At 36.5% G+C, this 13,369-nt stretch overlaps 1 protein-coding gene across 2 annotated transcripts in view; it reads left to right on the forward strand.

Moving 5' to 3' along the window:
- Window positions 1-13,369, forward strand: part of SESTD1 (SEC14 and spectrin domain containing 1) — a 138,892-nt gene that overhangs the window by 106,193 nt on the left and 19,330 nt on the right. For both annotated transcript variants that reach the window (XM_055308072.1, XM_055308071.1), the window contains exons 11-13: window positions 6,633-6,827; window positions 7,347-7,461; window positions 8,887-9,046. In XM_055308072.1, the coding sequence (XP_055164047.1) occupies window positions 6,633-6,827; window positions 7,347-7,461; window positions 8,887-9,046 (470 nt within the window). The remainder of the gene's footprint in view (window positions 1-6,632; window positions 6,828-7,346; window positions 7,462-8,886; window positions 9,047-13,369) is intronic.

The following is a 13,369-nucleotide window of genomic DNA, read 5'->3' on the forward strand; positions in this document are numbered from 1 at the left end:
AGTTCCTTATATTGTTTTCTTTATAATATTCCCAAATTAGCTTTAATAATCTGCAATATTGGCAGATAAATATATGCACTGTAATCTAGCTGATATAATACAGAAGAGGTATCACAAGATTTAGATTTGGAATTATATAAGATAGTGTATATATTGTCTTGTCTGATTAGTACTTGTAAGAAATTGATTGATTGCTGGGGAGGGAGAGGGGAGGAGGAAGGTAGAGGGAGAAAGAATCTTAAGCAGGCTCCATGCCTAGCGTGGGGCTGCAAGCAGGGCTCCATCTCGCCACCCTGAGATTGTGACCTGAGCTGAAATCAAGAGTCAAAGCTTGGCTGAGCCACCCAGGCACCCCTCTTGGTACTTCTTAAATAACTTAATTCTATTGATATTTTTTATATTGACTTTGGCTTATTTAAACCCTGTGGATTATTCCTGGAGCATGTCACTATAGTATAACTATATCCTATAATTTGTCCCCCTTTTTGGTTCTTAAAAACAGTATTTGCTGTGGAATATTCTAGACTTCATCTAGAGGAATTAGTTATGAAAGTACCCCCCGAAGTCCGTTCGGTAAAGGTATATGACACATGAGGGTCCCAAAGGTGGGATTTATTTATATTTTATTATTTTTAAAGATGTCAAGAGGAATAATTATACTTAGAAGTTGGATTGTATACCTGTTATAAAGAAGTTCATAAAAGAAATTGAAAAGCACATTTTATATTGGATATAGTATGGAAGAAGTTACAAATGGTATATATAGAGATTATGTTTAGGTTTTGTTTTGTATTTTTATTTACAAAGTTTGAAAATCAGTTTAAAGAAACAAATAGCTTATGGATAGCTCCGCTGTTTAAATGTAAATAGAAGTAATTCTATTGTGAAATCAATATAAAATGTCAGAACTTTTTGAATTGGAAAGGATCTTCTAGATTTCTTCTAAAACCATCACCTTATTTTTATACATGAACAAACTGGGGAGAACACTTTTCGATCAATGGGTAGTTGGGCTAGGTTGAAACATCTCTCTCTTTATAGTCATGAAATTCTTTTTCCTCTCTATTTCTCTTTCTCTCCCCCTTTCTGTCTCTCTCTCTGTCTTACTTGCTTACTAGCTCACTCTCAGAGAAAGCTACTAAATTTTCATGGATATGCTTAAGATAGTTCCATTTTTTTCATTCCTGTACTCTTAATACTTAAGGACACACACACATCTATTGATGTTTACGTTCAAAGAATGGTGCTCAAAGAAAAGAAACATTGATGACTTACTATGAATCTCATTTCTCTAGTGATGTATGATATTCAGTGTCAAAATTGGGAGGTGGCACAAATTGGGTGATAGTATAGAAGAAACAGGATTGGCCACGAGTTGATAGTTATTGAAGATGGATGGCACATGGAGTTCATTATGCTGTTCTTTCCACTTTTGAATAGTTTGAAATTTTTCATTCTAGGTTTACAAATGAGAATTGCATTGTTTTAACCAATAGGTGGCACTGCGCTGTCACCTTGAGAATAGGTGGTTTGATGCAGGATAAGTATATTAGCTTATGATGTTCTAATATTTTATTAAAAGCTTTCTTTTTCTCTTTGTAAATAAGAGCCAACACTTTAAAGCATATATTGGAATTCTTCAGGTCTTAATGAAATTAGGACAAATTTCTAGCATATTGATTGCTTAATAAGGGTAGAAATTAACATACCATTTTTATTAAATCACTGTCAAATATTGTATTTTAGATTCTTCATAAAAGCATAATTTATAAAGCTAAAAATCTAAATGTATTAGAATTTATTTAGTATTAATATACAGAAAATGAAAATCTTACTAATATGTAGTTCTTTTTCAAGAAATGTCAATAGGAAGTTTATTTTTTTAATATGAGGTTAAGCACAACAAAAAATATTAAGGTATAAGAAAATGATTATCGTAATTTAAAATACATTTTAAATTGTTTTAGTTTGATAACCATATTTTATCTTTTTGTTTGAGGTAGGTGGTTGTTAGGAAAAGCACCTCATAGGAATGTGCAGAAGTATAAATTTCTGAAGCTGTAGCATTCTGTTTGTATCTCCCATCTCACAATGCTGACTTTTGGTCTTCAAAGAGAACACTATTGTGTCGTGCCTAATAGTAAGCAGCAAAACAGATACACATGAAGAGCAAACACTCATCTCTCCCGAACATATTAGCCTTAAGTGAGCTGGCAGTGTTTCTTTCCTCCTAGACTGGGATTCCTATTTCTTGGTGTAAGCATAAATAGCCATTATTTCACCAGCTGTGCATTACCACCAACTCCCCCATGATTCCAGTGTCAATCCTGATGACTACCTCTGTCCTAATATATAAGCATTCAAGCTCATTTCTTACCAACCATCTAAATCTGAATTACATATCTTGGAATTGATTTTTTTTTCTGTGCAGTTAAATGTCCATAAAAGGTAGGCCAGAGGATGCCCAAACTGAACTGAATGCAGCCTGTCCGCCTAAGGTTCTATAAATTTTATATTCTCTTATTTCCTGGGAAGAAACATGTGATTAACTTGAAAAGAGAGAGAGGGAGAGAGAGAGGAAAAAGAGTCTGTGCACCCCAGATTTTTTTTCCCTTAGATCCCAGTGAAACTGATTATTTCTTTAGGATGATGTCAGTTCCTAATGTGAGCTTCTTTAATTTCAGGTGCTAATTTCAAGAAAAATATTAGTTCTTAAATTGTTTGCATCCTTGTTCTGGTTACACTGGCCTTTATTTTACAAGTTCAGACTAGGAAAAAAATCAACTCCAGGATGATTGTCCTTAAACCTTAGTGGTCTTAAGGAGGAGTCACCTGCAGTGATTGTTAAACTGACTGTTGGCAGAGCCATATGCCCACAGAGTGATTTAATAGGTCAGGGGTGAAGCTTATGTATTTTTAGTAAGCACCCCTGGTAATATGACATAGATAGTTCTCACTCTTAAGACATACTAACCCAGGATTCCAGGATGTTAATCTTTAGTTTACTCTTTTTTTCTGAATCATTACTGTTACTTCTTCAAAGAATTGGATCTATTTGTTTAGAGCATTAGCTAAATTTACAAGTACTATAGAAAAGACTGGGGGATCCCTTTCTATTTTATTTATTTTTTATCTTTAAAGATTTTATTTATTAGAGCTTAAGTGGCAGGGGGGGTGGCAGGGAGAGGGAGAAGCAAGGCTTCCTGCTGAGCAAGGAGCCCCATGCAAATGATCTGAGCTGAAGGCAGATGCTTAATCAACTGAGCCACCCAAGTGCCCGGATGCCTTTATGTTTTAGAATACTACTATGATATTTTTCTCAAGTAGTATTTTCTGCTTTAAATCTACCTCCATTAATTTTTATGATCACTATGTGGTTTCAAAAGTATTTTACACACAGTGTTATGTGATTAAATTTATATAATAAACAATAAGGTAAGACAGCTAATATTATCACTGTTGTATAGAACAGGGTTTTCAACCTTGGTTCTGTTGACACTTTGGGCCAGATAGATCTTTGTTGTAGGGGCTGTCCTTTGCATTATAGGGTAATTTAGCTGCATCACTGACCTCTCCCCACTAAATGCATTAGCATTGCACCCTCTCAGTTGTGACAGCCAAAAATGTCTTTGGATATTGCAAAATGTTCTCTATGAAGCAAAATAACCCCCAGTTGAAAAATCATTGCTATAAAGAAAGAAACTGGTTCTGAGAGATAAGTGACTTAATGAAGATCATACCCTTTGTAAGGAGCAAAGACCGACCTTGAGTCCATCTTTCAAACCCATTATTCTTTTTGCTACATCTGACTACATTATCTATATAATAATATTCAAAGATTTCATAGTAGTTCAAGCAATAAAACAGTATGACAAATTAGAGAAACCCAAGTTTTAGGTACAGGGCACAAGAGTAGACCACCTTTAGAGCAGTACCTGTTACCTGCTTAATTTAATGTCAGCTAATCTACAGTGTCTAATATACAGTGTTTTATATGTTCATTCAGTGCATATTAATTGAGCACATGCTAAATTCACATGATGTTCTAGACTCTTAGGTATGTAGCACTAGCTTATAAAATGGAACTTCATATTGGGGAAAAAGGGAATGGGGAGCAGGTGAGCCAAGGCTTTTAGGAAAGGCATCTCTGAGGAGATCACATCAGTCAGAAACCTTGAAATGATAGGAAGGAGGAATTCAAGCAAAAGGCAGTTCAGATTGAGGACACAGAAGTAAAACCGCTGTAGGCAGAAATTTAGTCGCCATGGTAAAGGACTAGCAGGTATGTTGCCTGTGTTGTAGTGCAGTGAGCAAGGCAAGGAGTCACACAAAACTGTGTTTCTGAGGGAGTCAGGCCAAAATGTCTGTTAAGCCCACAACAGGGAACTTGACATTTATTTAAATGTTATGTGAAATCATTGGAGGGGTTTTTGGGCAGAGAACTGATTTATGTTTTTAAAAGATCACTGGCTACTATATGGAGAATAAGGAGTAGGGCCAAACAATGAAATAGGAAGACAGGAGACTAATAGAATGGAGGCAGCAGTTGTAATGAGAAGTTGTCAGGATCCTGAGGTTGAGCCAGCAAGACTTGCTCTTGGAGGAATCAGGTGTTTGGCCTTAGCTATTCTTAAGATTGGGAAGACTGGGAGAGAAGCAGGTTGGGAGGCTACAGAATTAGTAGCTCTGGAGGGCAGGTTAAATTTTAGATGTCTAATATCCAAATGCAGGTTGGGTATCACTGTCGGGTTCAGGAGAGGGGACAAGGTGAGGATATTAATGTGGGAATTATCAGCATATAAATGTTATGTAAAGGTATGGGACTAGATGAACTCACCCAAACCCAAAGAATATTGATTTAGAAGAAAATAACTTTTGGAAAACTGAACCCCAGGTCATCTCTAAATTTAGAGGGCAAGAAGCAGAAGGGCTAGCAGAGGAGCTGTTGTGTCTGAGAAAAGAAGAGAAAAAGGGATTCTTAAGAGAAAGTGGTCACCTTTGTGAAACTCAGCTGAGAGCCCCAAGTAAGATAAAGAATGAGAATTTGGTAAGAGCAGGAAGGACAAAAATCCTGATTAGAATGGATTTAAGAGGGGTTGGGAAATGAGAAGATAGAGCGAGTATTAGATGGTCTTGGTCTTGAGTTTCTTTTTTTAATTGAAGTTTAATTTATATACAGCAACATGTATATATATATACATGTATGTATGTATATATATGAAGTACACATCTTAAGTGTATTCTTGTTTTTTAATGTAGGATACTGCAACTTATTTGTATACTGGTAGAAATAATCCAGTTGAAAAGAATGAATTGATGGGAGAGAAAAGATAAGTGCAAGAGCAAAGCCTCATGTAGGAACAGAGGACAGAGAGTGCAAGTGAAGTGACCGCCTTAGAAGCAGGGACAGTTCATCCACTATTTTAATAGGGAGGGCAAAGCACAGGGCTGCAGAAAGAGGGAGGGTCATAGATGTGTCGGTGAGAAGATGAGAGAGTTCTCTTCTGTTTGCTTCCTAGTGAATTAAGAAGTTAGATTTTTGGCTGAGAATGAAAAGAGAGAGAGAAAGAAAGTTGGAGATTTAAGGAGTGAAGAAATCTAATAATCAGGAGAATGGGAAAATAAACTGACTAGAGAAATGTAGGATTGCTAAAGGCCTATTTGAGGTTACTTATATATACTTTATATATTTTTATATAGATATATAGAGTATATATATTTATATATACTATAACTTTAAAAAGACAGCTGTTTGCATAGTTGCTATTATCTAGCCATGTTGCTACCTGGTGTAGCTATACAGTAGGTAGAGAAACCAGGTCTGAGGTCTTGACAGGTGGATTGGATGGAAAGAAGAGAGCGGGGCATGAGCATGGATTATACTCTGGGAAGTGGTTATAGCTTGACCAAGGCAGAAGTGAGGACATGGGAGTCTTTAGTGCTGGACCTTAAAACAAGCAAGGTCACTGGATCGGGCAGTCTCATGGGTTGTAGGATTGAGTGTCCTAAATGGTGTGAATGGGAGAGTCAGTAGCTGGTGGTTAGAGAACGACATTCTTGAAGTTAAGATTGGGGAACTGTATAGTAGTATATGATTATGACAAGAATGTGTATCTGTTGGAATAGATAGTTGAGGTGGTGTGGGGGCAGGATGGTTGGAAGTAAGGAGGGAATAGGGACAGAGTTAAGAGTGCCAGGTGGATGCGTTACGGTGGGAGTCTGTGGGAAGGCTGGCCCAGAGAGGGGGACCATGACCTTTGCCAAACTCTGGATGTGGGTATGTAATGGGAAAGGTTGGAAGGATGTTGTCTGACAGCATACACTCTAAATGGGATGTGGGTTTTGAGAGTAAGGGAGAAGAAATGGTCTGGTAATAGTTTTCTCTGAGGGTGGAAAGGTTTCAGGTAGAATGAGAAAGGAAAGGAAATATTTAGATGACCGGAATGAGGATATAGGATAGATAATGACCTTGACAGGAGTGAGTTCCGGGGGTTGGGACTTCTTATCCTCACTTTAATAACTTTACCTAAGATTATCATATATGTTACTGAGTCTATCTGGAGAAATGATAAAATATAATGTAGTTCTTCGGGAGCTGATTTGATCCTTAATTTACAACATGTCTGTTATAGGAATGGTTTGCAGTATATGTGGAACTTAATCAGCAAATTGCAGCACTCCTAAATGCTGGGGATGAGGAAGACCTTGTGGAACTGAAGTCATTGCAGCAACAACTTAGTGATGTCTGCTATCGACAGGCCAGTCAGCTGGAATTTAGACAAAATCTCTTGCAAGCTGCTCTTGAATTTCACGGTGTTGCCCAAGATGTAAGTGTCTACTCTCATTGCTTTTCTGTTCTTCAAATGATCTGAACACTCATCTGCACATAATTTTTGCAGGTTTGCATGTCTCCTAATTATTTTTCTGGAATAAAATAATTTTCTCGTGGGGAGATGATAAAAATCTTTGATTTTTTAAAAAAATTTCATTTTTAAGTCATTTTGCATGCTAAGCCTTTTTTGTCGAAATAGTCTTCCAACCTAGTAGATATATTTCATCTGGACTGTTTCTCTGTTTATGCTTTATAACATAGATTGAAATGGAAGTTTCAGTACTTTTTTACATTCTGCTGACCTGGATATAAATCTTTGTCTTCCTGGTGCATGCATCTGTTTTCTGTCTTTTCAGATAACATGTATTCTAATTATTCGTCCTTGTCTTTTAACAGCATAGTCTTTTTTCAAGTGTAATTGTGATAACCTCATTAGATATAAACCTCATTAATCATTAAACACTTTAGATGCTGATTACATCAGGGTTATCTCTTTGGTGTCCCTCTGCTTTAGTTGTCTCAGCAGTTGGATGGCTTATTAGGGATGTTGTGCGTAGATGTAGCACCAGCTGATGGAGCATCGATTCAGCAGACTTTAAAACTGCTTGAAGAGAAGCTGAAAAGTGTTGGTAAGCAGATTTTAAAAATGCTGAAACATAAGGGTTCTTTTTTTAGAAATATCATTACTGTGGTTAGACAAGTCAACGTATACTGAACTAATTATAATTATTTATAGGAAACACAGAAAAAATTAGTGTAAAATAGGTTTTATTCCCTTGAAGGGTGTAGTACATGCTAAAATTTTTATTTTTCATTGATGGTCAGTCACCCTTCCTTCATTGGGCCTTTAGCCTTCCTTTTTACCCAGCTATATCTACAGGTGCTATGTCTTGCATATAGTATGAACAGTTATTTGTAGTGCATGCATAAGCTGTAATTAGCTGTGGAGTGTTCTGTGGTAAACCCTGTATGCCCCAAACTGTGTTTTATGCAATGATTTTTGTTGTTGCTATATTCTAACCTTGTGAATAGTCGGTTTGGTTCTGTGCATTTGTTTCTCCAAACTGGGAGTATTGCCAAGGTTACCTACTCTCCCAAGGAGAGGATGATCCCATTTTACTTGACACCAAGGCTTTTTACATTTAATTACAGTAGGAAGGAAATACAGGGAATTTCCCTAGGTCATGACTGGAGAGGAGATAGTGGATGTACAAATGGGAAGTGAGGGTGTTCTGGGTGGGATAAAAGGGCAGAAGGGAATGGAGGTGATGAAGCAGAAACCTAAGACAGATTCAGTAGAAAATGGTGACACATGATCGAAGCCAATTAGTTAGTTATTGAAAAGGATTTGAGAGAATGGGTTTGAAAAATCATGTTTATATGGGCATTTTACTTGTTTGCAGCTTTGTTATTTCAACACGATAGGAATAGTACATATTTTGTATTTAATTTGCCAAATGCAATTTATTTCATAGTGTCAGAAGTTTTCTGGAGCCATACTTGTTTAAAAAAGAAAAAAAATTCATGTTTGCTTGTCTGGTTTGGAGTATTGTAAATCTATCCTAAATATTACTTCTCATTAGGTGTAAGCTGGAAGATGCCTGAACTCAAAATACTCAGCATCCTTTTTCACAGTGATAATAAATTGCTCGAATACTTTGAAGTCTTGTAACTCATACATTATTTTGAACAAAATGTTTGCCGTGTTTTCCTAAAAATTGGGCTACATAAAAGCACAGACGAAACAAGTTGAAAAATCTTACTAATCAAATAGAAATTCCCATACTTTCTTCTTTTTTCAGTTTTCAAAAATAATTGTCCTCAGTGGAAATTCTCTTTAGGCCGAATTTGGCATGAGAGGAAGCTCCAATTTGAACTACATTTATAAAGATGTTTATTGCTTAAAGTGTTCAGAGAACCGCATCCCAAGGTAGTTTAAGGTACAAAGCTGTCATTCTTGGAAGACAAGTACAATATCTGCTGAGAGGATTTACTTGAGGGTGGGGAAGCACCTTCTTTGTTTAAGAGATTAAATCTAGGAACTTTTGTTTTAGATGTAGGATTACAAGGTTTACGTGAAAAAGGTCAAGGACTTCTGGATCAGATCTCCAATCAGGCATCCTGGGCCTACGGAAAGGATGTAACCATTGAAAATAAAGAAAATGTGGACCACATACAAGGAGTGATGGAAGATATGCAGCTTAGGAAACAAAGGCAAAGTTTGACTGTTAATGTTGATTTTTGTTAAAATAACATAATATTAAAATAGGAAGTGATGTTTTCTATACAAAATACAAGTTCTAATCTGTTATATAGTAGGTATGTAGTAGGTTTTAGTGGATGTAATTATTATTGTATGTAATTGTACTAACAAATAATGATAATTTGTACAATTAATGGAACTTTTACCATTTTTATTCCGTGGTAAAATTTCAGTTTACTCCCTAAGTACTTCACATTCCATATCTCCAGTATAGCATATGACTCTTTCATCTTTTAAGAAAACACTTTTTGGGGATCCCTGGGTGGCGCAGCGGTTTGGCGCCTGCCTTTGGCCCAGGGCGCGATCCTGGAGACCCGGGATCGAATCCCACATCGGGCTTCCGGTGCATGGAGCCTGCTTCTCCCTCTGCCTGTGTCTCTGCCTCTCTCTCTCTCTGTGACTATCATAAATAAATAAAAATTAAAAAAAAAAACATTGTTTGGGATCCCTGGGTGGCGCAGCGGTTTGGCGCCTGCCTTTGGCCCAGGGCGCGATCCTGGAGACCCGGGATCGAATCCCACGTCAGGCTCCCGGTGCATGGAGCCTGCTTCTTCCTCTGCCTATGTCTCTGCCTCTCTTTCTCTCTCTGTGACTATCATAAATAAATAAGAATTTAAAAAAAAAAAGAAAAAAAGAAAACACTTTTTGGGAGAATTTTGCTCTTCCATTTTCATTTGGTTTAGAGTTGCTATTAAATGTGCTATCTGCATTGATCAGTTTCTTCATCTAAACTTCCAACTCACAGATTGTCACACTCCCATTGTACTCCTATTTGCTTGAAAGGATTAGACAACAGACTCTGGGTAAGAGGCTATTTAGTTTTATTTCATGGAGAGCTGGGAATTTAAAGGATTCTTTGAAAATTCAATTTGAAATAGCAACTGGAAAGCATTACACAGTAAAGGATTAAATTAATATATGAAAGTAAAACAGTGTAGCATGGTTGTAGGAAATTTTTGCACACTTAAGAAATTTTAGGGTCCTCAGCAAAACCTCATAGAAACAATCTCTGCATCACAGAGAAGATACTCATTAGGCAGAAATTCCTTCTAGGCTCACAAGCAAACTCACCCATTTTGTTATTTTATTCTAATCACAAAGGATGCTATACCCCTGTTCTTAATAAGCCACGCATCCTTGTGTCTTCCCTGTGTTCTCTCATTCTCTACTCTGATTTTTGCTTCTCATTTAAATGCTTAAATTTCTCTTATTAAAAAAACAAAACACACATGCATATACTTTCTTTGTCAACCCTTTCTTTACCTTCTAGCCATAGAATATCTCTAACAGCCAGGTCATATGAAGGTCATATGAAGGTACAGTCGTACTGTTATTTCTCACTGCCTCCCACTTACTTTTCAGCCGTCCTCAGTCTGACTTCTGCCCTCACCATTTCACTGAACTTGCTCTTACTGATGTCACCAGTGACTTTGTAATTACTATGGAATAATGCTTGATCTTGTTTAAAATCCAGGTAGTATTTTTGGTCTTCACATTGCTTGATTACGCTAAATAGCGTTTGGACATAGCTTCTTGAAACTCTCTTGAGACTTTCTGATGACCTTGTCTTTTGGAAACACCCTCATGATCCTGGCAATCTCTTTCTTCTCAGTTTTCTTCACTGGTTTCTTGTCTTCTAGCTAATTGTACTGCTTTCAGGGTTGGTTTTGAGGCCAGATCCTCTTACTCTGTGTATTCTCCCTGCACAGTCTCACTACTTGAATGACTTTCTTTTATTTGATTGTGATTAAGTATATATGGTTCTGACCCAGACCCCTGTCCTGTGCTTTGGACCCATAATTATACTTGGCCTACTTAGTATCTCTAGGTGGATGTTCCACACATTCCTCAAACCTGATATGTCCAGATACTTGCTCTCTTAATTTTCTGTCTAGGTTGAAGTTACCATCAGCTACCAAATTTGGGATTTATCCTAAAATCTGTACTCTTCCTAATCTTGTATAGCCTGATCAAATGTCTAAGTTCTGCTGTCTCTGAATTCTGAACATTTTCTATTTAAAATCTCTTTTATTTACCTCTGGCCTTGATCCTCTCTAGTCTGTTGTACATAAGAATAATTTTTGTAAAGTACTTATCTAATAAAAAAAATCACACTCGGTGATTTCCTGTTTTCTCAGATGAAGTTCAGTCTCCTTGAAATAATGTAGGAGACCCTTCATAATTCAACCCTACATAATCTTATATCCTGCAACTTTCCCATGCAGAAACGTTTTTTTTACTTTCTTGAATGCATCGTGCTGTTTCATGAATCTGTGACTTAGAATACTTCTTTCTTCATTTTCTACCCGATGGATTACTGCTTATTCTTCAAGACTCAGGAATATTTACTGTTAGAAGGCTTTTTAGATTTTTAAGGCATGTTAGTCAACTTGTTCCTTCCTGCTTCTAGAACTCTTTACATTCATCCATGGTAACACTCACCACATTGTTTAGAAGTCTACTGCCCAAAATGAGACCAACTTAATAGTTGAGACCATGTCTTATATTTCTCAAACACATTATCCAACACTTGCATTAATATCTATGATATCATCATCATTTAAGTGTCTTAGATTATTGTTTAGCTTCAGATTTAAAAAATTCTTATCCTCACTTCCGTTTAGCCTTGTAGAATTACTTTAACCAAGTTCATTTTAGTAGTATGTTATGGGCTTTTTATGAAGGGCATTCTTATAAAAAAATAGCCTTGTGACAATGGTTTCTATACAGCTTCTTTAAGAACACTGACTGTAGTGGAGCTTACTGCCTCCTGGGTAACTGGTCATTGATGTTTGGGATTGTAGTGAGTTCCCCCTTCCATCTAAAGTATAGTGAATTGCATGGGAACAAAGAGAATGGATCAGAGGTAAGTTAGTTCAAGTCACCTTAAAAGTTCAATATGTATATTATACATGGCCGACCACAGTAAAATTTTAAATTACTCTGAATTGTGTCTTTCTTCACCTAGAGATCAATACGTTTTTTTCTTCTTTGAACAAATACAGAGTAGTTTTTTTTTAAATTCAAAATTAGATATTACTTTGGGTAATGTAATATAATGAAAAGTGTTAACTTTTTATTTGTGAACTTTATTTAAAATCCCCTTTTAAAGAAGAAACTGAGATTAGGTTTGTGAGATTCACCACCAATAATTCATGTATTGAGTCGGTCAGTCTTTTCACTGCTATAAAATGTTTTGCATGAATATTCCATAATTTTTCATTTTTTTGTTGGACACTTACATTGATTGCTGTCATTTAAAAAAAAATTCAATTCAGTTAATTAGCATATAGTATATTATTGGTGTCAGAGGTAGAGGTCAGTGATCCATCAGTCTTATATAATACCCAGTGCTCATTATATCACATGCCCTCCTTAATGTCCATCACCCAGTTGCCCTGTCCCCTCACACCGCTCCCCTCCAATGGTCGTCAGTTTGTTTCCTATGATTAAGAGTCTCTTAGGGTTTATCTCCGTCTCTGAGTTAGTCTTGTTTTATTTTTCCCTTCCTTCTTCTGTGATCCTCTGTTTTGTTTCTTAAATTCCACATATGAGTGAGATCATATGATACTTGTCTTTCACTGATGTATTTCACTTATATAATACCCTTTAGTTTTTTCCATGTCATTATAAATGGCAAGATTTCCTTTTTTGATGGATGAATAGTATTCCATTGTATATATACATCATATCTTCTTTATCTGTACATCTGTCTATGGACATCTGGGCTCTTTCTATAGTTTAGCTATTGTGGACATTGCTGCTGTGGACATTGGGATGCAGGTGCCCCTTCAGATCACAACATTTGTATGTTTGGGGTAAATATCTGGTAGTGCAATTGCTGGGTTATAGAGTAGTTCTATTTTCAGTTCTTTTGAGGAACCTCTGTACTGTTTTCCAGAGTGGCTGCACCAGCTTGTATTCCTACCAGCAATATAAGAGGGTTCCCCTTGCTCTGCATCCTCACCAGCATCTGTCATTTTCTACTTGTTAATCTTAGCCATTCTGATTCATGTGAGGTGATATCCCACTGTGGTTTTGATTTGTATTTCCCTGATGCTGAGTCATGTTGAGCATTTTTTCAAGAGTCTGTTGGCCATTTTTATGTCTTCTTTGGAGAAATGTCTGATCATGTCTTCTGCCCATTTCTTGATTTGGATTATTTGTTCTTTGGGTGTTGAATTTGGTAAGTTCTTTGTAGATTTTGGATACCTGTCCTTTATCTGATAAGACATTTGCAAATATCTTTTCCCATTTTGTCACTTGTCTTTTGG

This window comes from Nyctereutes procyonoides, unplaced genomic scaffold (assembly GCF_905146905.1).
Source record: "Nyctereutes procyonoides isolate TBG_1078 unplaced genomic scaffold, NYPRO_anot_genome, whole genome shotgun sequence".
NCBI classification, from domain to species: domain Eukaryota; kingdom Metazoa; phylum Chordata; class Mammalia; order Carnivora; family Canidae; genus Nyctereutes; species Nyctereutes procyonoides.